This window comes from Drosophila santomea, chromosome 3L (genome assembly GCF_016746245.2).
Source record: "Drosophila santomea strain STO CAGO 1482 chromosome 3L, Prin_Dsan_1.1, whole genome shotgun sequence".
Lineage (NCBI taxonomy): Eukaryota > Metazoa > Arthropoda > Insecta > Diptera > Drosophilidae > Drosophila > Drosophila santomea.
In genome coordinates this window covers 9,942,062-9,967,764 of record NC_053018.2, presented here as the reverse complement: position 1 = coordinate 9,967,764, position 25,703 = coordinate 9,942,062, and the positions used below count along the sequence as shown (strand labels likewise).

Genomic DNA, 25,703 nt, shown 5'->3' with positions numbered 1-25,703 from the left:
AAAATATATTTTTTAAAACGTTGTCTACCAGGGCTGACTATACGCGATAGTGTCCTCGCAAGAATTTCCGGCCTGCCAATCGATATCTAGCACACTACACATATCGATAGGCCAAAACAAATACAAACAATACAGACGACCCAAGAATTTTTGCTCTTCGCCCCAACTTATAAAAATCCGAAAACAAGTGAGTCAAAGTGTTTCAAAATGATGACTACAAAAGTAATTGATGAAGATAAACATTTGCAGATTAGGATAAATACACTCAGGGACGGCAGGGTCACACCGATAACGGGTGGTCAGAGTGACCAAAGTGGGCAGGAAAAGAAGCAAAAATAAACAAACAATACAGACAGGAAAATAAGCAGCGCGTGCCTGGGAAGAGTTTTTCGCCGCTGGCCCGAACACTGGAACCAGAAACACAGACGCACAGCATCGCGGGCAACGGGGGACACAATCCGATTAAGTGCGAGCAATGGCTGCGGCCACCAACAGCGATTCCTCCGGCGTGGAGGCGGCCAAGGAGGAGGTGGAGATGTCGATGCCGCCATCGCCCATGTCGATGGCCATGGTATTGGCCAAATCGACGCCGATGCCCATGCCCACCAGCGCCTCCAAAGGGATCATGATAACGCCGCCACCGCCGGCAATGCCGCCCACGCCCACTTCGTCGCCCAACACACACGGCGAGTGGCCCCATATGAACATCAACCTCAACCTGAACCTTAACCTGAACATGAGTTCAAACCCCAGCACGAATGCATCATTCCAGCTGAGCAGAGATCGGGGCGAGCACTTTGCCCTGCCGCATCTGCCGCCCCTGCCGCTGAATCCAAATGCCCCCAACGCCGAGTATCTGCCCAGCCTGATTCATCCGAGCACCTTACCCTCGGGCAGCAAAAGCTTCAAGATGCGGCCGCGAATGCAGCGCCTTAAGCACTCCTACAGCTACAACAACATAATCGTCCAGTCAAATGGCCGCAAACTGCGCACCGCCGCCTCCACCTGCAACATCGAGCTGCTCAACCGTATTCTCGAGGGTGGGGCCAATCCGAATGCCGCCGACGAGTACAATCGTAGTCCCCTGCATCTGGCCGCCTGTCGTGGCTACATACCCATTGTCCAGCAGCTTCTGAAGTACGGAGCCAACCCAAATGTAGTCGACTCGCTGGGGAACACCCCACTCCATCTGGCTGTGATATCGGCCAGCTCCAATAACTTCAATGTTGTGGTCGGTGTGCTGCTCCAGGGTGGCGCCAGTGTCCACATGTACGACCGCAGCAACAAGTCACCGCTGGAGCTGGCTGAGGCCAAGCTAAGATTGCTACGCAATCGGTATGATCACCCCACGCCGGAAACGGCCAAAATCCTCGAGGACATGTGCATGCTGACCACGCTCATCTTGCGCTACATGGTGAAGCAGCAGCGCGAGCTGGAGGATCTCTCGGCGCTGGAGAAGCGACTGCAGAACCTGAGCACCAGCGACGACCAAGAACAGGTCGTTTCACAGACCGCCGATGAGCTGCTCGCCAGCGTTGAGCGGCTATCTATCAACAACAAGTAGACAAGGGACGTAAGCTGGACGCCAGGGTAACCCATCCGCAGGCGGGCCCAAATTGCGTTCGATGAGTTGAGAAAAAAGTAAGTATGATAACCAAATGTAAAACACAAAAACAATTTTATACAAATAACGATGTCCAATGTTGTGTTTTCAAAAACGTTATCTATAAAGCATGTGACGTCGTATGTGTCATTCCGCAAAGCATTTGTGATCTTAGTCACTGGCAAGATTTGCCGGTTTTTCTTTTCTATACATGTGTGTAACGCTGCAAGCTTACACTCGATAATGTTTATCTAAATTGTTAAAGAAAAAGTAGCAGCATGAGAACAGAGACTACCTCAAATATATGGCAGATGGCTTAGAATATAGCACTTTATATTTTTTCAGATCCCCAATGCTAATCAATTGTTTTCTTTTTGTTCCAGTTTGTTTATCGTTTCCTAATTTGGCTGCCGTTGAGCTGGAGTTGGCATCGTGACAAGCAGCTGGAGGAGAATGAGGTCCTGCTCCTGATCCTAATCCCACAAAGCTGCCAAATGCGACCAACGCTCTCAAACACACAAGCACACACACACCCACACACACAAAAGAAAACACACATTGTTTTATGCGATCTTTTTATTAAGTATTTCATTTAAGGCTTATTGTTTACGCAAACAATCAACAAACATGATTAAATTTTAAGCTTTACGTTTAGCGCGCCAAAAAAAAAAAGAAATCAAGTTGTGTAATAATGATGCAAATTCAACTCAAGAGGACACCTAACAATTTGCTACATTACATTTAACTAAATGACTACATTACTTGAAAATCGTTAAGTGTCTATTGTATACTATAACAAAAAAAACCATATGCGTGTAAACACTCTCTGAACAATAAACGAAAAACCAAACGGCCATTTGACTTAATCCGCAGATCAAGCCGAAATCTGTAACTAAAAAACTGATAGGACTTCTGAGTAAATCTGGTTGATGGTGGTCACTCGTGGTAAGGTTTTGAAAACTTTTTAAATAAACATCATCATAAACATCATCATGTATAATGTTGGTGTATAGTGATATACTAATTGCCCCTGATTGGTAAACATTTTAAAATCTATAAATTCAAACGCAGCTTAAAAGTCATCTATAAATCTATTTAACAGCTTTTTCGTCTTTGCATTCAAATGTATTTAAGTTGCGATTAGGAAAACCCACGTCAGGTATTTTATGAGTATTTATGTGTAAACTTCACATTAACATGAGGTGGATAAGAAAAACTAAATGTTTAAATACGTTGTCCACGACGAAAATAGTAAGCGAAGTTTACGAACCCATATTGACATCAAAGCAAGTTAATACAAAATAAATGTTGTAAATTAGGGAGATCAAAAAACCCGGTCCAAATGGGTTTTTCATTCATAACGAAATAATAACGGAAGCTAGACAAATGACTAAAACACTTTTCCGGACGTAAATACATGAAAATATGGAAGGGGTGGGGTTTTATAAACAGGCCCGAAAACCTGAAACCGAAACTCGTAAACCCATTCATACGCATGGAACTGCCACAAAATACTATTTTTATAACATCTGCACCTAGCTCCAAATTTCGTGGGAGGAGTAAATGGAGGAGGAGGAGGAGGACGGGGATCGAGTGGACCTGGAATAGGAAAATAGAAGAAAAGCCGTGTCGCCTCTTCTTCCCACGTTGGTTACGTTTCGTTGAGCGAAATGATCAACATATTCAAATTGTCGTTACGCACGCTACACAGAAAATAGCAGTCTGAACATTCTTAACAAATATTATGCTACACTTAGAAAACATCTAGTAAAGGTAAATGTTAATTTTGTTATCTACCCTTGGGTATTACATATTATTTGAAATTAGTTAGAAAATAGAATATAATTCGGGCAAATATATAGTCAATCCTTGTCTTAACACCATTAGTTTGAAATAAATGATTTAGACAGTGCGAAATTTTGTTCAGTGCAGTTGGAGTGACTAGATCAGATGCAGGGCATACGGAAACAATGAAACCTAGCCGAGCAACCCGAAATGTTGACCCGACCACTTCCACTTATTGGCGGCAGTTGTGATAAGATGCACCGCCTCACTTGTTGATCTCCCTCGCCGTTGTTGTTGTTGTTCCTGCTGCTGCTGTTGTTGTGATGCATGTGGTTTCCAAAGCAAGAAGCAGAAGAAGCAGCATATGCGTAAGGAAAAACATGAGCGGCGTTGCTGTCCGGATGCCGTGTGAATTTCACATTTCACTGCCTTTTTTCTGAATTGTTGTGTACTTTAAATGTACATATGTATGTATGTACACATGTGTGTACTATGTGGTTCCTCTGGTTCCTGTGGACTGTCTGCGAGCCAGAACGCCCACGTAATGTGCGCTACGCTATAGTCAATGGGGCATTTGAGTTCTACACACTTACAAACATTGCTTAGCATGATAAACAACTGACACATGCATTTTAATTTAAGTATTAACTAAACAAGTTTGAATCCTAAACTACATCAGTTCTTTTTATAGTGTTTTTATATATTAACATGGAAAGTTTACCACCTTTTTCTATGATTTTATGGCAAGTCACAAATTCCTTCTGTTATAAGTAAATTCAAATCAATAACATGGTTTTGTACAGCCCTTTCTGAGTCGCATATGCCCACTACTTTCTCTGCCGGCGATCTTCGGTTGTTTCCGCTGTTGGTGGCGCCGGTGCAACATGTGTGTGTTTAAGTGTAGGTGACCATTGCTGTGTGTGTGCGTTTTCATTCACAAAATTTGGGTTGTGCATGTGTACACTTGCCGCTTGGAAATTTGAATTCAGTTTCATTTCGGACGCGCTGCAACACGTTGGTTTCTCGGAGTGTGTTTCAAAGTTAAGCAACTAAAAGAAAATCTAGCTTATTAAAAACATCAATTAAACTTAAAATAAAAATCAGAAGCACAAATAAAGTGTTAAATAATCTATCTTAAATTACGAAATATATAACTGTTTGTTGGAGCTAACGATATACGTATATTCGATAGCCAGAACTGGTGAAATATCGAATTGAAACTTAAAAACTATTTATGAACATCGTTGTCTACTCCGAAACCAAATAAGAATTGTTTAAGAGAATTAATGGCACTACATTTTTTTTAAACAGTTTTACTTTAAACCAAAAGTATTTGCTAAATATACTTATCAATTCGGTTTCCCATGGTATTTTCGGTGCACCTCGGTAAGGTCACATTAATTCAATGCTGATATAGCACCGACTCTCCACGGTCACTCTAGTTTTGATTCCGCTTCGAAAGGTTGTTTCGCGGATGCGTGTAAACCCGCAAAGCATATAAACTCGGAGAAATAAGGTTTTTGCGAGTGAAAACAGTTAAGCAACCGAATATTTTCCATACTTCGATAAAATAAGCCCATGTGTGTTAGTGCGTGATAAAAACAGTTTGTAGTAACAACGAAATACTAAAATCAACCGAGCCCTGAAGCAACAGGAAAAGTGCATTTCGTGAGCGGCAAATCGACTCATATTCCCGTCACACCAGCTCAATGCACAATGCAACGCTGCAGCGAGTGCTGAAATACGAAACCTAATAACCGCCTTATAAACCTGTCAAAAACGGACATTTTTCGCGTAATTAAAGTTCTGTGAAGAACGCGTGAAGGAGTTTTTGGAATTTTCCATCGCGTGTTGCAAGTTCCCCAGCGGGTGACCGACAAAAAGCTGGCTGCTTTAAGAACGGGCGCACAATGCTGCTGAAGAAGAAGCGCTATATGTTCGACGAGCGAGACGACGATAATATTAACTCGCCTGTCGCCGTCGAGCCAAGCAGCAACAACAACAAAATGGCCGATACACGCGAAGTGCGCATTGAAGAGCAATTAAAAGTGAAAATTGGTATGTAAATCGAGTGCGAAATCGTTCAAAAACATCACAAATATGTCAAAGAACATGCGTGGCATGAACGTTGAGTGAAATTCGGGCAGCAACGTGGGTTTTTCATGGTGCAAAGTGTGCTGGAATGTTGACAGCGTCGCCGTTTCCCCCGCGGAGTCTCTTGCGAGCAGAAAACAACATAGAATCGGGAGAAAATGTCTAAGAATTGTCCAAAATGTTGTGTAATCTAGTGGCAAACCGAAATTTCTGTGATTATCGGCCACGAAAGTCGATTAATTGAGAAAACAAATGTGTTTTTGTTCTAGAAATGAATTTTGCGTTCAAGTGTATAAGCATGCTGTCTCGCTCTGACTCGCGTGTTGCTGTGTGCGTGTGTGTTTCTCTTGCCTTTTTCCCTAATGTGTGTGTGATTTTTTTTTCGTGCAGCAGCAGTGCAATGCATTTGTTGTTGCTGCCGTTGGAGAAGTAATGGATGACCAGGCTGAATGTTACGGCATTCGCTTCTTCACCCTCCCCTGAACCGCTCTTCATCCACCATCGCCCAACACGCCCCCCCGCCGTTTTGAATGCGCCCCTTTTTGTGAATGAATCGGAAATCAAGCATAAGCATGTGTCTGTGTGACGCTCCAGCGCATGCTCCCACACACACACGCGACACACACAAACACACTCGAGCGAGAGAGAGATCCCAGCAACAATGTGTGGGTTTTTTTATGAATGGAATTTTCGAATTCGGTGTACTTTTCTCAACACGAAGGTGTCCGTTTTATGAATGATTATCAAAAGCAACAAGCGAAAAGAGCATCGATTAATGGCCTACTATATATTGGCAAAAGGTCAAATGAATGAATGACACTCTCTCACTTTTTCTCTCCATTCTGCCATCCACTTCGTTCTGAAGCGAGAGCGAACCAGACTGCAAGAGATAGACAAAAAATGAACTTGCGGTTGTTTTGGGTGGTTTTACATTTCCTGTTAAAGCATAAAAAGTTCAACAGAATTATGAATAACCACTGGCGGGGTGCAGAGGGGGGTACAAAAAGGTTCCCGTGATCTCATTTTCACACCTGCACACGCATTTATTTTTACCTCTTCTGCGCCTCACATTTTCAATCTCGCAACTCATAAGCGGATTTTGCTATGCTTCTTCAACATACATAAATTATATGCAAAGCTGCAACAACATTGTTGCCGCTTTTGATTTCCGTTTCCCAGCGCCCAGAGTTTCCCTTCGTGTGTTGCGGTTTTGTGTTCTTTTTCTCGGGCCATAAAACTCTTGCTTTTTTCAGTTGCCTCTCTTTTTCTTTTTTTGCGTGTTTTCCCCTTTCCAGCTGCTTTTTGCACGCTTCAATTGTTTTCGCATGCGCCTCTGTCTTTTTGTCGGGATCTCCTCTTCGCACCCTACTCTGCTCACGCCACTTCCTTTTGCCCCCGCTTTCTTCTTCCAGTTGCTTTAACCCCTTTCGCCCTTTTTGGGTTCTGCGAAGGAGATGGCACAATATTGGTTAAAAATGAATTAAAACACGTTTCTGCGATGATTGAAGAACGAAAGCTATGCACTTCCTTCGATTATCGGGTTGTTATGGCAAATTAGCTGTCACCTTTTTACCTCCATTTCATTCGTTCGTCTTTGTGGTTCGTATTTATCCTCTTTTTCTTGAATATCGACCGCAACTTCCCAAGATATCTGATCTCATTAAAAATCTTGAGTATAAATATCCATATCACCATGTCTAGAGCGGCATTTGCATCCAAAAATCAGTAATCTTCAGAATAAGTCTTCAAAAATGGTGTAGTATGGATTAGGAATATTTTCCTAGCGAGATTCTCCAGTGAAATGTAGTTATGTATATTGATACATCTATTGGAATTCCCTATTCTTCATAGTTTTCCCTCTTAAAATATTTCTCAACATATCGAAATGCGATTTGCAACGGCACACACACACGTCTTCTGACGATTGAAGAACGAAAGTTATTCATTTCCTATAATCATCATTGATTATCGCATCATTATAGCACATTAGCTGTGTCACCTTTATACCCCCCACCACTTCCAGTGCTTCTCTACCATCCGCTTTATAGCGAGATGTATGTATTTATATATCGTTATAAGCTTTATATATGTATGTACACCCTGCATTCTTCTCCCAAGTTTCATATTTCCACTTCATTATGCTTTGCATGCTTAATAATAATACTTCCACATCGTGCTCAGTTTCAATTACACACAGAGTTTCGCTTTTGTTGCTATTGTTGGTGTGCGCTTTCCATTTTGTTGGTCGTTGCGATTTCTACACGATACCTCGCCTCTCCCTCTCCTCCCTCTCCGTTCGACCGAAATTGGCGTAATACTTTTCCACTTAATTAAAATGTTTAGCGCATAACCTAAATTTCATTATCTACGGAGAGGAAAATAAAATCGAGGGTGTGACTGACTCACTGACTGCCGATGATCTTCCGCTGAATATCAATGACATTTGCTGGGGAATTACTCACCACTCACTATTCGCGGACCACACGCAATTGGGATTTCGTTGAACTTGAAGACCCAGAGCAGAGATATCTAGTTAACATGGACTCCTCGACTTTGTTCAGTTGTGTGCTCTGCTGTTCTGTTCTGTTGTTTAGTTCTGTAACAACAATAAATAGTTTGGCCAAAAAAGGTAATTAATTAAAAGCCGGTTGTGCTGTGCTGTCTTGTTCTCCAGTTGGTTGCCAGGTTTCCATCTCGTTTTCCTCGCCCCTCCAACCAGGCCAAAACTGGTTGCAATTGAACGAGCCAAAGATCGCTTGGAACATTTCTAGATGGTTCGTACTCTGTGGCAGCCAAGGCGATGTTGACAATTAGTTCTCGGGTCGTGTCTTTAAATCATTTTTCTAATACAAGTTTGTACATAGTACAATATATATGGTTTAGCTTGAGCCACAATTAAAGTGGAATATTTTCATTTGAAAATATGGCCGGGGAACAATGTTAATTAGCCCAAAGGCCGGAGGCTCATTGGCCGAGGTTTGTTTGTCCCAGCAACTTTGTTTGCCGCTTCCAAGGAAGCAGCGTTTTCAAGTAATTAGCGCATTCTAAAATACTTTTTATTCAGGTCGAAGTCGGTCTTCTTGAGGTTTTTAGGCACAGCAAGAAACGAGATCGTTTTGGAAATGATATATGATCTATATTCTAATTGAAGATCACATTCCTTTAAATAGTGGAAAATCCCTTTGTTTCAAGCATACCTCATTCCTAAAGACTAGCTAATATTGAATGCAAAGAGATCTTTAAATCAAGCAGAGAGTGTGCTTTTTTTTTCTCTGTGTATCAGTAGGCAAAAGGGGAATCACAATCACAATCGCAATGACAACGATGACGTTGATGACTCTGCTTGCGATGATTAACATTTATCTCTGGCTTTCCACAATGAGGCAGCAGCATGTCATAATGTTATACATACTGGCATTTCCCCATTTTCCCCTACCAATTTTTTTTAGGAGGTCCCTTTTTTTTTATGGCTTAACGCTTGACCTCCTCGCATTTACTTTGATGTTGTTGACTTCATTCAGGGGTCAGAGGCATCTGTGGAACACCGGGTGGGTCAGTTGTCGTCCGGATCGGATCTCCACCTCCCAAGGCTTTGAACTTCACGCTGTTTCTCCGTTTTTCTCTGTTTTTCTGTTTTTAATGTGGCGCTTCTTTGGAGCTAACTTCATCTGAACTGAGCTTAGCTCCTCTGCTCAGTTCCATCAGACAATCAGTCTGTTGTAATTTGTAATTAAAATGAATTCTGTTTTTATTTCACTTTTTCGGGCCGAGCAGTGTTATTAATTTTGAGCCACAATTTGTGCGCTTCGCTGGCTCGTTTCAAGTGTCGTTTATTGTGGTTTTTCAGTGGTGGTTTCTCAAAGGTAACACCACAGCGGAAATGTCAGGGCCCAAGAATTGTCTAAGGCTGGGGACAAGTTTTTAATGGGAAACGTCGAGGGATCGTTTCGCGTCGTTAGATGCGCCTAAACCACTCGAGTTGAAGAGTGTTTGGGAGGGGATACACTCATGACCACGTGGAATGATCACGGGGTTAAGTGCTCTTTATATCTACTCTTATTAATATAACCTTCCATTTGGTCTTTTGGTGTGTTGTCTTATTGCTCTAGGCGGATCCTCGGATTCAATTGTATTTAAGAAGATATTTGAGAAATCATTTGAAAACATGATGGATGCACGTGCTTTTCCTTTGTTGAAACATGTTGCACCATTGTTGGTAACCCTTTTCCTATTAGCCACCTTCCCTTTGATAGCATTTTATGGTTTTATAGTTTTGTTCCCACAAAAATGCGTTGTCAAGCGCTGATCCTTGACTCATATGTTCAACATATCGCCGCATAGAAAACCACTTTTGGCCAAGGCCAATTTGGCTTGGTTGCTTCGCAGCCGCCTGCCAAATTGTGTGGGCGCCATACAAAGTGTATTTATCATTATTAAATTTTTATGGCACAAAGTCAGGCGAGTTTTTGTGTCGTCGGCAGTTGACTTGCCTCTAATGAGCGGCATTTGTAGTTTTATTTTGTTTTGTTGCTGTATTTGTTGTTGCTGTATTTTTGTATTGCAGTAATAGGCGTCTGCCCAATTTGGCCATTTCGAAATGGAAGTCGTGCGTTCGCGTCGCTCACATTGAGTGATGTGTGCAATTGAAGGTTAATAGTGCCAAAAAGGTAAATTGGCAACACGAAAATTTAAGCCGAAGAAAGCAATCACTTGGTATTTAATTTGCACTAGCAAGAGCAATGACAATTCGAATGGAAATTACTCATCTGGATGAATTGATATGTATACAATGCTACAATGCTGTGTGAAGTGTATACAATAAATACTTGCGTATATAAACAAAGTACAGATCGATGAGGTTGATGAAAAGCCTATAAGACATGCACAAAATTTCTGGCCGAAGCCAAACAAAGTTGGCCACAACAGGAGGAGATCGTGAGATGATCATGAGATCATGAGCGTAATCAGACCGGAAATCGATCAGCACGTACAGAGAAAAATTGAGGGTAAATGGGGAGCGGGGAGCATGATGGCAATAAACTGGTTTTTGGTTCTCCTTTTCTCCAAATCAATAAAATGCAGTGCATAATCTATTAATGTAATAAGTAACTTAATAGTGCCACAGATAATATACATACTTAAAACAATGCAAATTCACTTTACAAAACCCCAATTGATATTTAAGTATCAGTTTCGAAACAATCCACTTCTCCTTGTGGTTGAGCAGGGATTGGTTTGGGCCAACTAACCTGTTTTCGTCCGCAATCTGGCTAATTGCGCAACACGTTAGGAGAGCAGAGCCCTTTCTGGTTTCATGGCTTTATGGGCAAAGGAAGTGGCAGCGGAAAAGGAAGTGCACTTAAAGGGTTATAATGCTGCAGAGCCATAGAATCGTGAGCGCTGCGGGAAAAGCGGGGAACTGCAACAGAAGCCAAGGGCTTCTCTCCACCTCACCTTATACCACCTTAACACCACCTTTCCGCCAAAAGTGCAAACAATCATTTTGGCCGCAGGAAGCTGCCGTTTAAACAAACAGCCAGACAGACAGACACACAAAGATCTGTCTGTGTAAATCTCCCTTCCGCTGGCAAAAGCAGCTGGACGAAAAAAAGCAGCAAGAAAAACACAAGAATTTATCTCTATTTCCGTTCCTTTGCATAAATGTCTGCTTCTGAGCTGGCTGGTTTTTGTTTCATTTGCCTTTTTAGAATTTATTACAGCGCTGTCTGCTTGTCTGCTGGTCTGCTTCCTTCTTTATATTTTTCTCTCTTATTTTTGCAGCACTCGGGGAGTAATCGCCTCATTAATTCGCGCGCGTTTCATGCTGCACTGAATCAATTTGCATATTGTGCAGAAGAGCAAAGAGGGAGGGGCAACAAAAAAAAAAAAAGAAAAGGAAAGGAAATCTACTTACAAAGTCTTTAAATTTAATTTTCCGTCTGCGAAGGAAATGCTGAAAACTTCAGCCATTTAATGAGACCCTGTCTCGATATATTCCAATAATGATGGGTGTGTGGAAATGGGATCGTGTTGTAATTTTCCCCCCCACTCGCAGCCTCCAAGGCAAATGTCAATGTTGTCGAGGGCAGAGGAGCCGATTTCCCGAGCGGTGCCGACTTTAGAAGTTTTCGATTTTCATTTTGGGGCTGCGGCAATATAACCATGTGCCACATGGCAGGATGATTCTATTTTTGGGGACCCCGGGGAACGTTGAAAGAAACATGCCGCATGTTTATCATGATGTTTGCTTAGGGATCGTTATATATGTGGATCCCAGCGATCTGGTTAATTGATCAGGTCACCCGCATTTAGCTGGGTAAACAATGTATAACAAATTCTTTAAATTTGAATATTTTTGAATTTATCGATCGATGGGTAGCTTAAACGTGTATATTCCACAAGCAGCCTGTTATCAAAATGATTTTATATGACCCAATGTTGCCTTTTTTTTTATGAGTATACAAGTTAAATCGAAAAAAATTCAACTTGCTGCAAATATTTCTTTAAAAAAAAAGGAAGTCGTACCACTTCCGTTCTCAGGGTAGTGCAAAACATTCCAAAGTGATCCTCGCCGCCCGAAATGAAGAGAAATCGATGAGCCAACTTCCGCTTGACTTTATCCATGCATAAAGCTTCTGGTTTCTCCCAGTTCATCGAGCTCTGGTTCCGTTTATCGTGTTTGGCATATGTAAGATGATATATACATATTTGCACACCCGATCGTGTGATGTGTGTTGGTGTTTCTCAATGCATCTGAAGGTCGGATATCGGACGGTCTACGACCGATGGAACCCGGCGAAAACGAGAACTCATAAATTCCGTATCTAAGCGAAATGGCTAGTTCGTTCGGAATATGGTTTCGCCACTCTCTGTTGGGGGCTCGTTCGATTCCATGGAATATGTTTCGCAATTTTCGCTTTTTCATTCTTTCTTTCTTTTTTTTTTCAGTCGGTGAGTAAGCGAAATCCTAAGAAATTCCGCCGATTATGTCATTAAATTTAGAAAACTTTGATTGTCTGTCTGCCGGTTTTGCATGGCTGTCGACCAAAAATCCAAAGCAAAGAAAGTTTGTCAAGCCGAAGATCAAATACTCTTCGGTTAAATGATTCGCAAACTAATTATAGTTTGATATCAAATACTTAACAAACGTGTGAACAAAGCTCTAATACCCAATGCAAGGGTATTAAAAACGAAAACGAAACGAGCAATAAAAACATTCAGTGGGACAGCCAATCTCAGGCAAAGCCATAAAAAACACACATAAATAAATTATAAACGTCACAGAAACGCAATAATTTCAACACATTTTTTTTGTCTTTTGTTTTGTATTTTGCCGGGTTTCCCCCGTTTGACTTCCTCTTTCTACCACAGATATATACTACCACTATTATTTTATGAATGAAATTTACTGTTTTGCTTTTCACCTCCTGCAAAAAGCAGCCCCAACTCGTGTTTTTCGTCATTTTCCGTTTTGTGTTTGTTTGCCTGGCCGATTCGATTGCTTTGCTTTAATTTACTTTGCGTATGAATTGTGCTACTGTCTGTGGTGTTTTTCATTCATGAAAAGAAATAAAAGCACCCAGGCATGTAGGGAAAAGAAAACGTATGTCTTTGTTATCTCGGTTTGCTTGTTTCTACGACAAAAAGGCGAAGCGAGAGTGTGCGACTATGCGATTGTGATTGTGAAAAGTGGCGTTGTTTTGCCAACACACATACACATACGCAACGTATAACCCCATTGATAGTGCGAGGTGATTGCTACACACACTTGTGTGGAATCGAAGCTATAGCCTCACCTCCCACTCACACACACACACACACGCAGTCCACCGCCCAGCTGTGTCAACATGGGCGGAAAACGGGGCGGGGCCATCCGGTCCTCAGCTGAAAAGGCAACTTTTAGCTACAACTCATATTTCTCTACTCTGCGTAGCTCTCCCCTAAATGTTTCCTAACGTTTATTTGCCAAAAAGTATAAAAGGCAACTCCGTCGCAGCGAGAATGGGTATCTGATAGTCGAGCTATAGGTAAAATTTCCTGTTTACCAACTTACCACAGTCGCACTAGAGTTATTCGCGATCAAAAATGTATAAGCAAGGTGTTTGAACACCTGAGACGATCTGCAATGTGTTTATAGTATACAATTTCCTTGTATTTGCGTAAATAAAACAGCCTCATTCATAAGGTATGATAACCAAGGTGCTAATCATTGAAGTTTGTGAATAGCTGGCGAAACAAAGTTTTGCCACACAGATATGAATACAGATACAGATAAAGATATAGATGCCGGCATAGACACACAGATACGGCACACGCACGTCGGCGTTGGTGTGCGTGCACTTATTATATTTCCGCTCGACTGCCGCTAATTTCTTTCATTGAGCAACTTTATAGTACTTGCCTTGTGGGCAGGCCAGCGCCTTCACCCTTTTGCGCTTATCAAGGCCTCGCCTGCCGTTTATCATTAACGCTTACGGTCGTCGTCCAGTCCAGTCGGTCTAGCCAAGCGCCAGCCACTGCGAATGTGCCACTGTCTATTTTTGTATTTGTTGTGTCCCCCAGGTGGCGGAGCATCCATAACACAATGCCGACCACCAGCCAGCCATCGGTGCACAAACTGAATACATATACTCGTCGAATGTAGGTATCGAAGCACTCGCACAGGAAGTCACGTCCGCTGTCCGTTTTCGGAAATCAAAAGAGCCCGCTGGAATATATGGTGTAATGGATGGAGTGCGATTGATTGTGCCTTTTTACATCCCCAACAACCACAGTTGGCAGGTGTCAAGGCCAAACATCTGCTGATATCCCGATATGGGGGGATAATATTCAATTAATTTATGCTAATGAATAGCTGATAGCCGTTAACAGTCTTTCCGGTTGGGAGAAAGTCATTGATTGGGCCATTAGAAATTCTTGTAATGAGGCTAGTGGCTTTCAATTTCTAGTCTCTTTAGCCATACATATATTAAATGTTATTTAAAGTATTTTATACTTCATTTGTTGCTCTTGGTTCAGTACGTTAAAACCAAAACAAATAAACAGATTTAAATGCTTTAATTCTCCAGGGTAAAGCGAATACTACTTTCTACTTTAAGGCAACTTGTGATTATCACTTAATCTTAGGTGAATAATTTTCACCTTGAACATACAAAACAAATGGATGAGCTTTACTATTTAATCTTTACAAATTGTGATCATAAAATGTAGTGGCCAATATAAATTAGTGTACTAATTTACCTTTTTTTCCGACTAATTCCAGGCGAGGCAAAGAATCTGAGCAGTCGCAATGCGGCCAACACGAGCTGCAGCACACAGGGCACCCGCGATGTCTACTGCACAATAGCATTGGACCAGGAGGAGATCTGCCGCACACCCACCATCGAACGCACACTAATGCCATTCTTCGGCGAGGAGCACCAGTTCAAGATCCCGCGCCAATTCCGCCACCTGTCCATCTATCTGTGGGATCGGGACATGAAGCAGGACAAGCCCATTGGCAAGATAGCGATTAAGCGGGAGGAGCTACACATGTACAATCACAAGGATCACTGGTTCTCACTGAGGCCGGTCGATCAAGACTCCGAGGTCCAGGGCATGGTTAATGTGGAGGTGGCATTTACGGAAGCCCAACAGACCCAGTCCCTCTCAGAGGGCATAGATCTGGGACAGCACACATTGGCGCACCACCAGCACCTGCCACACCACAGCCACCAGCAGCGGGCGCATCTGAACGATTATAAGGAGAACAGTGAACTGAGCAACATCCAGCGGGCGTCAGCAGCGGCAGCGTGTTCTTCATCGGCAGCCATGACACTCAAGACACGAGCGGCCGGCCTATTTGGTCACGTGCATCATCCTCCATCGCAGACGCAACACTTCCCGATCATCAATACCACTTCCACGTCGTCGGATCAGCTGTCCAATTGGAAATCGCATGGGCGGTTCGTTGGCGTGACCATCAAAGTACCAGCCTGCGTGGACCTGGCCAAGAAGCAGGGCACATGCGATCCGTTTGTGGTCTGTACCGCCCACTATAGCAACAAGCATCAGGTGACGCGACGAACTAAACAGCGCAAAAAGACCGTGGATCCGGAGTTTGACGAGGCCATGTACTTTGATCTTCACATCGATGCGGATGCGGGCAGCACGAATACCACTGGCAGTAACAGAAGTACCGGTTCCCTGGAATCCTCTGGCAACAAGGGTTATGCTATATATCCGTTGGGCGGCGCGGATCTGGTGGAGATTGTGGTGAGCATTTGGCACGACGCACATGGAGCCATGTCCGATAAAGTGTTTCTCGGTGAAGTGCGGCTGCCAATGCTCAACAAGCAGGAGCAGCAGGCGATTTCACCATCGGCTTGGTACTATCTGCAACCCCGCTCCATGACGCACAGTTGCCGCTCGCTGAACGCCACTCCCCGCTCATGTGCCACGCCGCCCGGAACGAGATTAAGCGTGGACTCGACCATTGGATCACTGCGTTTAAATCTTAACTACACCGCCGATCATGTCTTCCCGCTGGCCACATACGATGATCTTATGAATCTGCTCCTGGAGTCGGTTGATCAGCGACCCATCACCGTGTCGGCTGTTTCGATCCTAGGCGAGCTGGTCTCGGGCAAGACTGAGGTGGCCCAGCCACTGGTGCGACTCTTCACGCACACGGAGCGCATTGCGCCGATCATCAAGGCGCTGGCTGACCACGAGATCTCCCATCTGACGGATCCCACCACCATCTTCCGGGGTAATACATTGGTCTCCAAGATGATGGATGAGGCAATGCGGTTGTCTGGCCTGCCCTACCTCCATCAGACATTGCGTCCCGTTTTGTCGCAGATCGTTGCCGAAAAGAAACCATGTGAAATCGATCCCAGCAAGATTAAGGATCGCTCTGCGGTGGACACGAATCTGCACAACCTGCAGGACTATGTGGAGCGGGTTTTCGAGGCAATCACCAAGAGCGCTGATCGCTGTCCCAAAGTTCTCTGCCAGATCTTCCACGACCTTCGCGAGTGTGCGGGTGAGCATTTCCCCAGCAACCGAGAAGTGCGCTACTCCGTGGTGTCTGGCTTCATCTTCCTGCGCTTCTTTGCTCCGGCTATCCTGGGGCCGAAGCTCTTCGATCTGACCACCGAGCGACTGGTAAATTGATTATGATAAACGATTTAATCTCAATTTGATCTCTTGCGAAGTGATGATCGCAGTACTTTTTGAAAACTGTACATAATCATTAATATACCTTGTTTGTATTTCACAGGATGCCCAAACGAGTCGCACGCTGACTCTCATCTCCAAGACGATCCAATCGCTGGGTAACCTGGTCAGCTCCCGGTCGTCGCAGCAGACGTGCAAGGAGGAGTTCACCGTCGAGCTGTACAAGAAGTTCTGCACGGAGCAGCACGTGGATGCGGTTAAGCACTTTCTCGAGGTGATCTCGACGCCCAGTCACGCGAGCAGCAGCGTTCATCCGGCGGCGGCGTCGGCAACGCCACTGGAACCAGTATTACTAAAAGAGGGGTAAGTTGAGGGTTTTTAATTTTGCAACTCTTCAGATGCGATCCCCCTGATTGGGTACGGAAAACCCTGGCTTAATCAGCGGGGATTCCCTGTAGCCTCTAGAAAATATCGATTGGTGGACTGTGCAATGCTCCCTCTATATACCCTCTTCTATAGATTTGGCATATCCCACCCAAGGCATTTGGTTGATTACGCTTCGTTTTATTCTAATACCAAAACTTTCTTTGTCTTTCTCTTCTTTTCCGCGCTGCTTTTACCAAAAAAAAAAAAAAAAAAAAAAAAAATACAAATCAAATAATTAATCAAAACCAACCCATCACATATTTACCATCCCATCACACAAAAATCACACTTATTCATCACACATTAAATCTATACTAACGTCTAGCGAGGGGTAAGAGAAATTGCTTGTAATTTGTTAAACATTTACCTCTGTTCTCGTCTCAGTTGCGTATGAGCCTGTAACCAGAACAGAGAACTGACACTGCGAGATCTCGAAGTGCAGATGCTAAAACCCCGATTTCTTTGCTCTCCCTCCCGACAGTTTGATGACCAAGTATCCCACATCCCGGAAGCGCTTTGGCCGGCAGTTCAAACAGCGACACTTCCGCCTCACCACCCACTCGCTCAGCTACGCAAAGTCGAAGGGCAAACAAGCCATCTGTGATATACCGCTCCAGGAGATCGCCAGCGTGGAGCAGCTGAAGGACAAGAGCTTCAAGATGCAGAACTGCTTTAAGGTGAGCATTCGATGTGCTGAGATTTGCATGTGCTGCTCCAGCGTGTTGCAACAAATAATGCACACGAGCAGTGTGCCGGAAACGTGCGATCCACGCCACATCTATAAATAGGCAGCCAAAGCTCACACACCTTCGGGGAGTGATGATAATTTAGCTGCTTTTACATGCTAGATGGTTGATTGCAAACTTCTAGGGCGTAAGAATATTAGAAGTTTTAACTATAAAACAGTCGCTTCTCTAAATCTCGAAGTGTTTCGCTTCTATAGTCAATAGCTAGCCCTATTCTACCTATAATTAGCTTACTTTTGGTTCTCATTCAACTAAAATTAGCCTAAATCTTGCTTTTGAAAAAGCGACATCACTGCCTCCGGCGGCAAACTCATGGCTGAAACATGTGGCTCTGTGTGGGCGTAGAGCAGTGGCTGCTAATCGATGGCGGCAGCAAGCCCATCGTCTGCGACAGTGAAAACCGTAGCTCAGTTGCCCGAGAAACTTTCACTAATCACTCACAGAGTTTTGTGTGGCAAATGACAAGTTGCGGCAATTAAAAATAATTAGTATTATTATGCAGATGAACTGGCGAAGCTCTGCTTTGCGTACGCTATTGTTATTGCCATTTGGAGGGCGGTAGTAAGACAAAAAGGGAAATTTCAAAACCTAGAAACCAATGCAGCCGACGCAGAAGAGAATCGTCATCGTGGGTGCGATTTCTTGGCGTTACGTTTTTTTAGTTTATTTTTTTTTATCACAGCCAAGATGTGGGAATTGTCTCAGCCAGTGATTTCACTTGGGTGCGATTGTTTTGCAATTGCGCCGCGCACAGAATTTATGTTAATTGCACAAAGATGAGACTAAGATTTACTTTCGCCTCTTCTCCCACAGATTGTGCACAACGATCGCTCGCTGATTGTGCAGACAACAAACTGCGTGGAGGAGCGCGAGTGGTTCGACTTGCTGCACAAGATCTGTCTGATGAACTCCATCCGGATGCAGTACTTCCATCCCTCGGCCTTTGTCAGTGGCTTCTACAGTTGTTGTGGCCGCTCGGATGAGAATTCACCGGGCTGCAAGAAGGTGTTGGACAAGACGATGGACTACTTCCAGATGGATTTGGTAACGGCGCTGGATCCAGCGCTCGATCTGCAGCGCATCCACACGCTGATCATGTCCAACATGAGTGTGCTGGAGTCACTGCTTGATCCGCTCACCTATCACCAGCATTTGTCGCAGACGCAACACCAGCAGCACAATCCCCTAGTGCCGCTGGCCACCGATCTGCAGAAGCATTCACCACAGGCCTTCGCTGAGTTCAAGCGAACGATTGAGAAGCTGCAAGAGAAGGCATATGCCATCGATAGAGATCATCGGGACTACAAGCAGGGCATTACGCGGCAACTGAAGTACGGCAGCCGACAGGCGCCCATTGGCGACGATAACTATTGGCACATGCTTCGAGCCGCCGGCCAGTTGAATCAGCAGCATCACCAGCAGCAGCAACACCAGCATCAGCAGCACCAGCACCAGCAACTTCAGCAGTTCCAGCCCCAGCCAGTGCTGCCGCAAATGCAGAATGTTCGGGCGTATCCTTATCAGCCAGCTACGAGCAACATGAACGCTTACTATCTGCACAATTTGCAGCATCAGCAACAGAGATTGCAGTTCCATCATCAGCAGCATCAGCAGCAACAGCACCATCAGCCGCTCCAGCAGCAGCAGTCGCAGTTCCAGCCCCTGCGCAGCCACCAACTGCAGCGCCACAACAACAACTTGAACAACAATAACTGCGGCAATGCATCTTCCTCCAGTCCATCGTCGACCACATCAAGTGTGGTGGCTGCACCGCCCAGCACCACATCGTCATCGCAGCCAGCTCCACCGATTTATTAGCGTTCAAGGCTGTGCGTATTCGCTTTGCCGCGGGCCATTATCACGACCAGGTAAAGAGGGTATACGCATCAACGTGGCCCCAACCAGAGGATGCTGCTGTACAAACAGATTTATTGTGCTAAATTCTAGGCTCTTTTTTTTTTGTATAATTTTTACGAGTTTAACGTTGTAAAGGTCTAGAATTAAGGTTTTTAATTAACAGTTTTTATACACCAGATTTTTACGGTACCGCCTACACCAGCAACTACAACAACAACAACACGAAGAAAAAAAAAAAAGAGGAAACGAAATCTAAATATTTATAAGCCTATTTATTTTTTGTATGTGCTAACATTATTTATACACGAAAACGAAATACCCAATATGGAAAGAGCATTTCTATACTTGTGTGAGCGCAAAGAGGGCAGAGAACCATTGAAAACTGATAACTTTATAAGCCTAAACTACTAAAAACTCAGAAACTGCTAAGATTTTTTAAAGCCTAGCCTAAGTTAAGTATCAGCGCAATGATGAGTAGCGAAATGAAAGGATGTAAATAGCAGATACACGAGTATATATATACCCCTCTATATGTACATGTGTATGATTAACTTCATTATACCAGTTATTTTAGGCGTAGCAAAAATTTCTAAAAACCAACTAAACTAGGCGTGTTGCCCAGTGGCGACACACACGAAAAGCAAATAATTCTAACAAAATCTGAACGCGCTATATACAAGAAACGAAAACTGCGAAAAGCAACAAAAAACAACATACATTTACATGTATATTTACTTTATATAACTGTCATACAGCTAATGTTAAACACACGATATGTATTCGGCAAATTCTAGAATACAAACAAAAAGCATTGTTAAGAACAAATTTACTTCCATTTTTGCATATACACACACATTGATACATACATTAAACACACACACACACACACACACGCACACCTATATTTATTAAATGCATTTAATTTCATATTAAACTTAAACGAAAAACAAGTTAATTGTTAACACAAACACGATTTGGTTAGCTTCGACTTACTTCCACCGATTTGTTTCCAAAGCTCTTCCAATATTAAATACACATGTAATTTACATCTAGAACTAGAATGTTAAATAATCTAATTTTTGCCATATTTAGTTCATTGTTCATCAATCGCATTGAAAAGTGTCTTCCTCCGCCGCGTTAAATCATATTGCCTTTTGTTTATGCATTCCAATAATTTGTGCATTTCTTAATTCTAATATCTGCATAATGTACATAGAGATACGAAACGGAGAAACACGACGAGATGTTGCTATGAATTTAAATCGTTTGGAGTTTCCAACTTGGTTCATATATAATTTCACTTGCATTTTAAGAACACAATTATAGTTTACTTTTACCATGCCTAGCTGATAAGTTGTTGGTACAAAGAATTGAGAAAATAAAAACATAGATATATTTCCAAGGGAAAAATAAAGCGTGTCGCCAATGGATAAAATTTGATTTCGCTTTCTTTTGAGTTTCTTTTTTTATATCCAGTAGGACATCCTATTGTTCTACATAACATTCTTAGGAACATTAAATACATGATTTTGTTTGGGTTTCAAAAATGTTTGGGGATTTTATTTCATTTTTGCATTAAAAATACATTTTTTCTACGAAATGTATGGTATAAAATAATAAAGAAAAAACACAAAAATGGACGCAAAGTTAAAAAAAGAATTTTATAGAAAGATAGTTATAAAAAAAGCTAGATTTGGCTAGAACTTGACGCAATCTCCATCCCTGGTCAACGGCCTGTTATCGTTATCGGCAGACAGCTGATTGGCGGCTTCTTCATTTACAAACAATTGTGGAATTTGCAAACATTTGGAAAAATGGACTACGATTTCAAGATGAAAACTCAGATTGAGCGTACGAAGGTGGAGGACCTATTCAATTATGAGGGCTGCAAGGTGGGACGCGGAACATACGGCCACGTCTACAAGGCGAAGTGGAAGGAGACAAGGTGAGCTGGTCATCGGGTGCTCCCCATACAATACAATATAAATAACTATGATGTTTTTTATGTTCTTTAGCGATGGCAAGGAATATGCCTTGAAGCAGATCGACGGCACAGGCTTGTCCATGTCCGCCTGCCGCGAGATTGCATTGCTGCGCGAACTGAAGCACCAGAACGTAATTACCCTCATCAGAGTGTTCCTGTCGCACAACGACCGCAAGGTGTTCCTGCTGATCGACTATGCGGAGCACGATCTCTGGCACATTATCAAGTTCCATCGGGCGGCCAAGGCCACCAAAAAGCAGGTTGTGGTTCCCCGCGGCATGGTTAAAAGTCTGCTGTACCAGATTCTGGATGGGATTCACTATCTGCACAGTAATTGGGTGCTTCATCGTGATCTGAAGCCGGCCAACATTCTGGTAATGGGCGATGGCAACGAGCGGGGTCGCGTAAAGATCGCCGACATGGGTTTCGCGCGCCTATTCAATGCTCCATTGAAACCGCTGGCAGATCTGGATCCCGTGGTTGTCACCTTTTGGTATCGCGCTCCGGAACTGCTGCTCGGTGCTCGTCACTACACCAAGGCTATCGACATCTGGGCTATTGGCTGTATTTTCGCCGAGCTACTCACTTCGGAGCCCATCTTCCATTGCCGCCAGGAGGACATAAAGACCAGCAATCCGTACCACCACGATCAACTAGACCGCATCTTCAATGTAATGGGCTTTCCGCAGGACAAGGACTGGGAGGACATCAAGAAGATGCCGGAACATCATACGCTGACAAAGGACTTTAAGCGCTCCACATACTCCACCTGCTCGCTGGCCAAATACATGGAAAGGCACAAAATCAAGCCAGACAGCAAGGCCTTCCACCTGCTGCAGAAACTGCTGCTAATGGACCCCAACAAGCGCATCACCTCCGAACAGGCCATGCAGGATCAGTACTTCCAGGAGGAGCCGCAGCCCACGCAGGACGTATTCGCCGGATGTCCCATACCGTATCCCAAGCGTGAGTTCCTCACCGATGACGACCAGGAAGATAAGTCGGATAACAAGCGACAGCAGCAACAGCAACAGCAGCAGCAGCAACAACAGCAGCAACAGCAGCAGCAACAACAGCAGCAGCAGCAAATGAACGCCGAGCCGAATGCAAAGAGAGTTCGGTTGTCCGGAGCTGGTAACCAGCAAGATTTTCACCACCAGCAGCAGCAGGCCCAGCAGCAGCAACAACAGCAGCAGCAGCAGCAACAGATGATGTTCAACCAGCAGCAGAACTTCCAGCAGCGCTTCAACTGAGAGACTGAAACATGCAGCATTTTTTCTAATACTTTCTACTAAACCCTAGCCTTCTAAGTATTTAATGACCTTAGCGCGTAGCAAATTCAAGCAAGTAAAGTGTACAATACATACAATACATACAATACATAACGTTGACTTCTTACCTGCTAATAATGTTTTGTCTCATAAGTTTTAATGAAAACAACGTGTAACTGAAAGTTAAAAAAAATAATTTTTAATTTGGTTCGAGTCCGAGCTAAGTTTTGAAGTATCTAATTTTGAATGTTATTTTTTATCAGCATGCTTCAAGCTACGTAAGTATCGATTACCAAGCGTAATCGAAAGTGCCATCGCTGTTTTGCCAGCTCTAGTGGAATTTGTTAGAATATTTTTACCGGATTTGCCATTTGTTTGCAATAGAAATTAGAAGAGAAACATCAGACAGTGGCCACCAACCCTTCAAGAGTCAAATTCAACGTTTTCCAAATTGCGATCAACCCCGCCCGGCTGGCGACATCGATGAGATTGTGCCCCTCGCCCAAAAACCAGCTGGCTGCCAACTTGAAGATTGTGGCGTAAATTGCCCTCCGAAAACGCAGTTGCATTTGCAGTTAACAGGCGAAACACACAAGTAAGTGGGATTTGGAATGGAGGCGCTGAAGCATGTGGAGGTGAAGGCGGAGGCCACCAAGGCGTCAGATGGCCAATGGGGCGTTGCTGGGGGATTGCTGGCTGCAGTGGCCGCCCAGTGGGTGGCAATGTCAACCCCTCCAAGGGCACGAGGTTTCGGCGCGACCTGTGCCATTATAATCTGGCGAACATCGCGATTTCAGTGCCTGTTGTTCGGCTACTGCCGCCGTGATTCACGATTGACCAGCAGCAGCAGTAGCAACAGTAGCAGCAGCAACAGAAACAACAACATTCAAATCCACGAAATCATCAATGACTCCCCATCACCGCCTGACGTAATTATCCGCGTGCATTGTCCGCAACTAAAGCAAATTCTGGTCTTTGCCCGTTGTTACAGGTAACACAGATACCCAGGATGCAGAACAATCCCAGCCCACAGCTACCCTGCAAGGGTATACTCAAGACTTCGCGCAGCTTCGACAAGTCAGGAGCCAGGTGAGATCATCTCAAGTCGCCCCCAGATTAATAGCCTTTATTAAGTGGTACTTCTTCCTCCATTTAAAAGTTTTCGCAAAAGTGCCAAGTTCGATGAGCTGAACGTGATGCAGACCTTCCATCCGGCCGACAAGGACTACGGACACATGAAAATCGATGAGCCCAAGACGCCGTACAACTACACGGAGGGCTTCGACGAGAACAGGGACGAGCTGGACACGGAGTTGCTAGTGGAGAAGTATGTGGAAGCTTCCTGTTGTTTACATGCTAAATGACTGTCCAAGGTTTGGCACGAGCATAGAGTATCAAATTTCAAACAAAACCGATTTCCAGAAAATGCGTCGTTCTCATTTTTTGTTTACATGCACTATAGAGATTCAGAGATTAAACAATCGTTGATAATTGTAAGATTTACAGAACGATAAGCTAATATTTCAACATAAAGAAATATATACCTATCTGACTGCCTCAGTATTTGTAAAACTTTATAGATAACTAATCCATTATTTTTTTGAAAAGATCTTTGAAATGTAAAGAGCTATTTTAAAGCTATGACAGTCATTTTGTAGTTTACAATATTATTGAATTTACAAATACTAAATCCGCACATTCCTTTGCAGACTCCGCATAGCGGCTAACACACAGCCGTCGATAGAGAGCATCGAGGATGAAGGTTCCTCCGGTGATGACCAGCCCCTTAGCGAAGAGGAGCGACGTAAGTGCCACGAACAAACCAGATTACAAACAGGTCCTAATCTTATTCGCTTGTAGAACGCCGACGCGAGTTTGAGCGACGTCGCAAGGCCCACTATCGCGAGTTTGAGGCCGTTAAGCTGGCAAGGAAGCTGATCCAGGAGGAGGACGACGACGATGACGACGAGGACAAGGGCGCGGATAGCCGGCCCTCGGGCTCGGCACAGGGCGCTTCCAGTTCCGGACGCTTCGCGAGCAGTTCGGCAAAAAAGTCGAGCTCCCAAGCTGACTCCTCCACATCCCCGTCTACCAGCGCCGGCCAGAACATGGACCTGGAGCCATCGAACAACTAGAAGCAATGTCAACCCATCAATCAATCACTAATGTTTACCTAGCGGACAATGGACGATTCTGAGGGCAGCTCATCCAAACAATAAACAAACGAAATTATATCAAATTATCAAGTGCTGTGCGAGCGAGCGCGGCGTGAGAAGTGGATGCTTATTAGCGGAGTGGCGAGGAGCACTCGTGATTAATTGAATTTACCCAACTAAACACGAAACGTCGTCAAGGAGGTTAATCCGAGGCACTTAATTGTTGCAAATTGAGTTTACAGCACAAAGAATGTGCACCTGGTCGGAGAATTAGATTGTACGACCCAAAATATAATTATCGTGTATGCGTCTCAGCCGTAGCGTACTGTTGCAAATGTAGTTAAACAAAAGTCTTTTTAAATTGATATCGATCGATGGAAACCCATTGAGTTTTGGTCCATGTCTCCCGTTCGCAGCTCCGTTTGCATTTAATTTGATTGGATGCCCAGTGCCAGTGCCACAGAATGGATAACTTGTTGTAACTAGCGTTGAAGTTGATTTGGCCTTACTTTTAGTTATTTATTAATACGATACTTATATGATTACTATTAAGTTTTAGCCATTGAATGCGAACGTTTCAATAAAGAGAGTCCAAAACCCAATTGAAAAAAATTGATCCAA

General features: G+C 43.7%; 4 protein-coding genes across 6 annotated transcripts; all 4 read left to right on the top strand.

Moving 5' to 3' along the window:
* Positions 1–86: 86 nt before the first annotated feature.
* LOC120449374 (BRCA1-associated RING domain protein 1) lies at positions 87–2,453 on the top strand. Its single transcript, XM_039631806.1, has 3 exons — positions 87–187; positions 250–1,641; positions 1,987–2,453. Exon 2 carries the CDS (start codon positions 476–478, stop codon positions 1,562–1,564), a length of 1,089 nt encoding a protein of 362 aa, XP_039487740.1. The 5' UTR covers positions 87–187; positions 250–475; the 3' UTR covers positions 1,565–1,641; positions 1,987–2,453.
* Positions 2,454–4,815: 2,362 nt separating this feature from the next.
* Positions 4,816–21,101, top strand: LOC120448034 (GTPase-activating protein). 2 transcript variants are annotated; one of them, XM_039629777.2, is made up of 6 exons: positions 4,816–5,446; positions 14,745–16,630; positions 16,746–17,005; positions 17,394–17,399; positions 17,550–17,745; positions 18,628–21,101. In XM_039629777.2, exons 1-6 carry the CDS (start codon positions 5,299–5,301, stop codon positions 19,630–19,632), a joined length of 3,501 nt encoding a protein of 1,166 aa, XP_039485711.1. In that variant the 5' UTR covers positions 4,816–5,298; the 3' UTR covers positions 19,633–21,101. The 2 variants fall into 2 exon arrangements, with proteins under 2 accessions (XP_039485711.1, XP_039485712.1); XM_039629778.2 differs by lacking the exon at positions 17,394–17,399.
* A 308-nt stretch (positions 21,102–21,409) lies between these two features.
* Positions 21,410–23,027, top strand: LOC120449752 (cyclin-dependent kinase 8). The gene is made up of 2 exons (XM_039632386.2): positions 21,410–21,616; positions 21,687–23,027. The coding sequence occupies exons 1-2, from the start codon at positions 21,486–21,488 to the stop codon at positions 22,906–22,908; spliced, it is 1,353 nt and encodes a 450-aa protein (XP_039488320.1). The 5' UTR covers positions 21,410–21,485; the 3' UTR covers positions 22,909–23,027.
* Positions 23,028–23,233: 206 nt separating this feature from the next.
* On the top strand, positions 23,234–25,694 carry LOC120450269 (protein phosphatase inhibitor 2). 2 transcript variants are annotated; one of them, XM_039633175.2, is made up of 5 exons: positions 23,234–23,521; positions 23,918–24,015; positions 24,086–24,253; positions 24,636–24,730; positions 24,787–25,694. In XM_039633175.2, the coding sequence occupies exons 2-5, from the start codon at positions 23,936–23,938 to the stop codon at positions 25,059–25,061; spliced, it is 618 nt and encodes a 205-aa protein (XP_039489109.1). In that variant the 5' UTR covers positions 23,234–23,521; positions 23,918–23,935; the 3' UTR covers positions 25,062–25,694. The 2 variants fall into 2 exon arrangements, with proteins under 2 accessions (XP_039489109.1, XP_039489108.1); XM_039633174.2 differs by lacking the exon at positions 23,234–23,521 and adding an exon at positions 23,528–23,855.
* Positions 25,695–25,703: the final 9 nt, after the last annotated feature.

Bases quoted from the DNA above. Each gene is read 5' to 3' on its own strand.
- LOC120450269 (XM_039633174.2), top strand. From the start codon at position 23,538: ATGGAGGCGCTGAAGCATGTGGAGGTGAAGGCGGAGGCCACCAAGGCG. The intron at 23,856-23,917 runs GTAATTATCCGC...CCGTTGTTACAG, and splicing joins ACTCCCCATCACCGCCTGAC to GTAACACAGATACCCAGGAT. The intron at 24,731-24,786 runs GTAAGTGCCACG...ATTCGCTTGTAG, and splicing joins CCTTAGCGAAGAGGAGCGAC to AACGCCGACGCGAGTTTGAG.
- LOC120449374 (XM_039631806.1), top strand. From the start codon at position 476: ATGGCTGCGGCCACCAACAGCGATTCCTCCGGCGTGGAGGCGGCCAAG.
- LOC120449752 (XM_039632386.2), top strand. From the start codon at position 21,486: ATGGACTACGATTTCAAGATGAAAACTCAGATTGAGCGTACGAAGGTG. The intron at 21,617-21,686 runs GTGAGCTGGTCA...TATGTTCTTTAG, and splicing joins GCGAAGTGGAAGGAGACAAG to CGATGGCAAGGAATATGCCT.
- LOC120448034 (XM_039629777.2), top strand. From the start codon at position 5,299: ATGCTGCTGAAGAAGAAGCGCTATATGTTCGACGAGCGAGACGACGAT. The intron at 16,631-16,745 runs GTAAATTGATTA...TGTATTTCACAG, and splicing joins ATCTGACCACCGAGCGACTG to GATGCCCAAACGAGTCGCAC. The intron at 17,746-18,627 runs GTGAGCATTCGA...CTTCTCCCACAG, and splicing joins AGATGCAGAACTGCTTTAAG to ATTGTGCACAACGATCGCTC.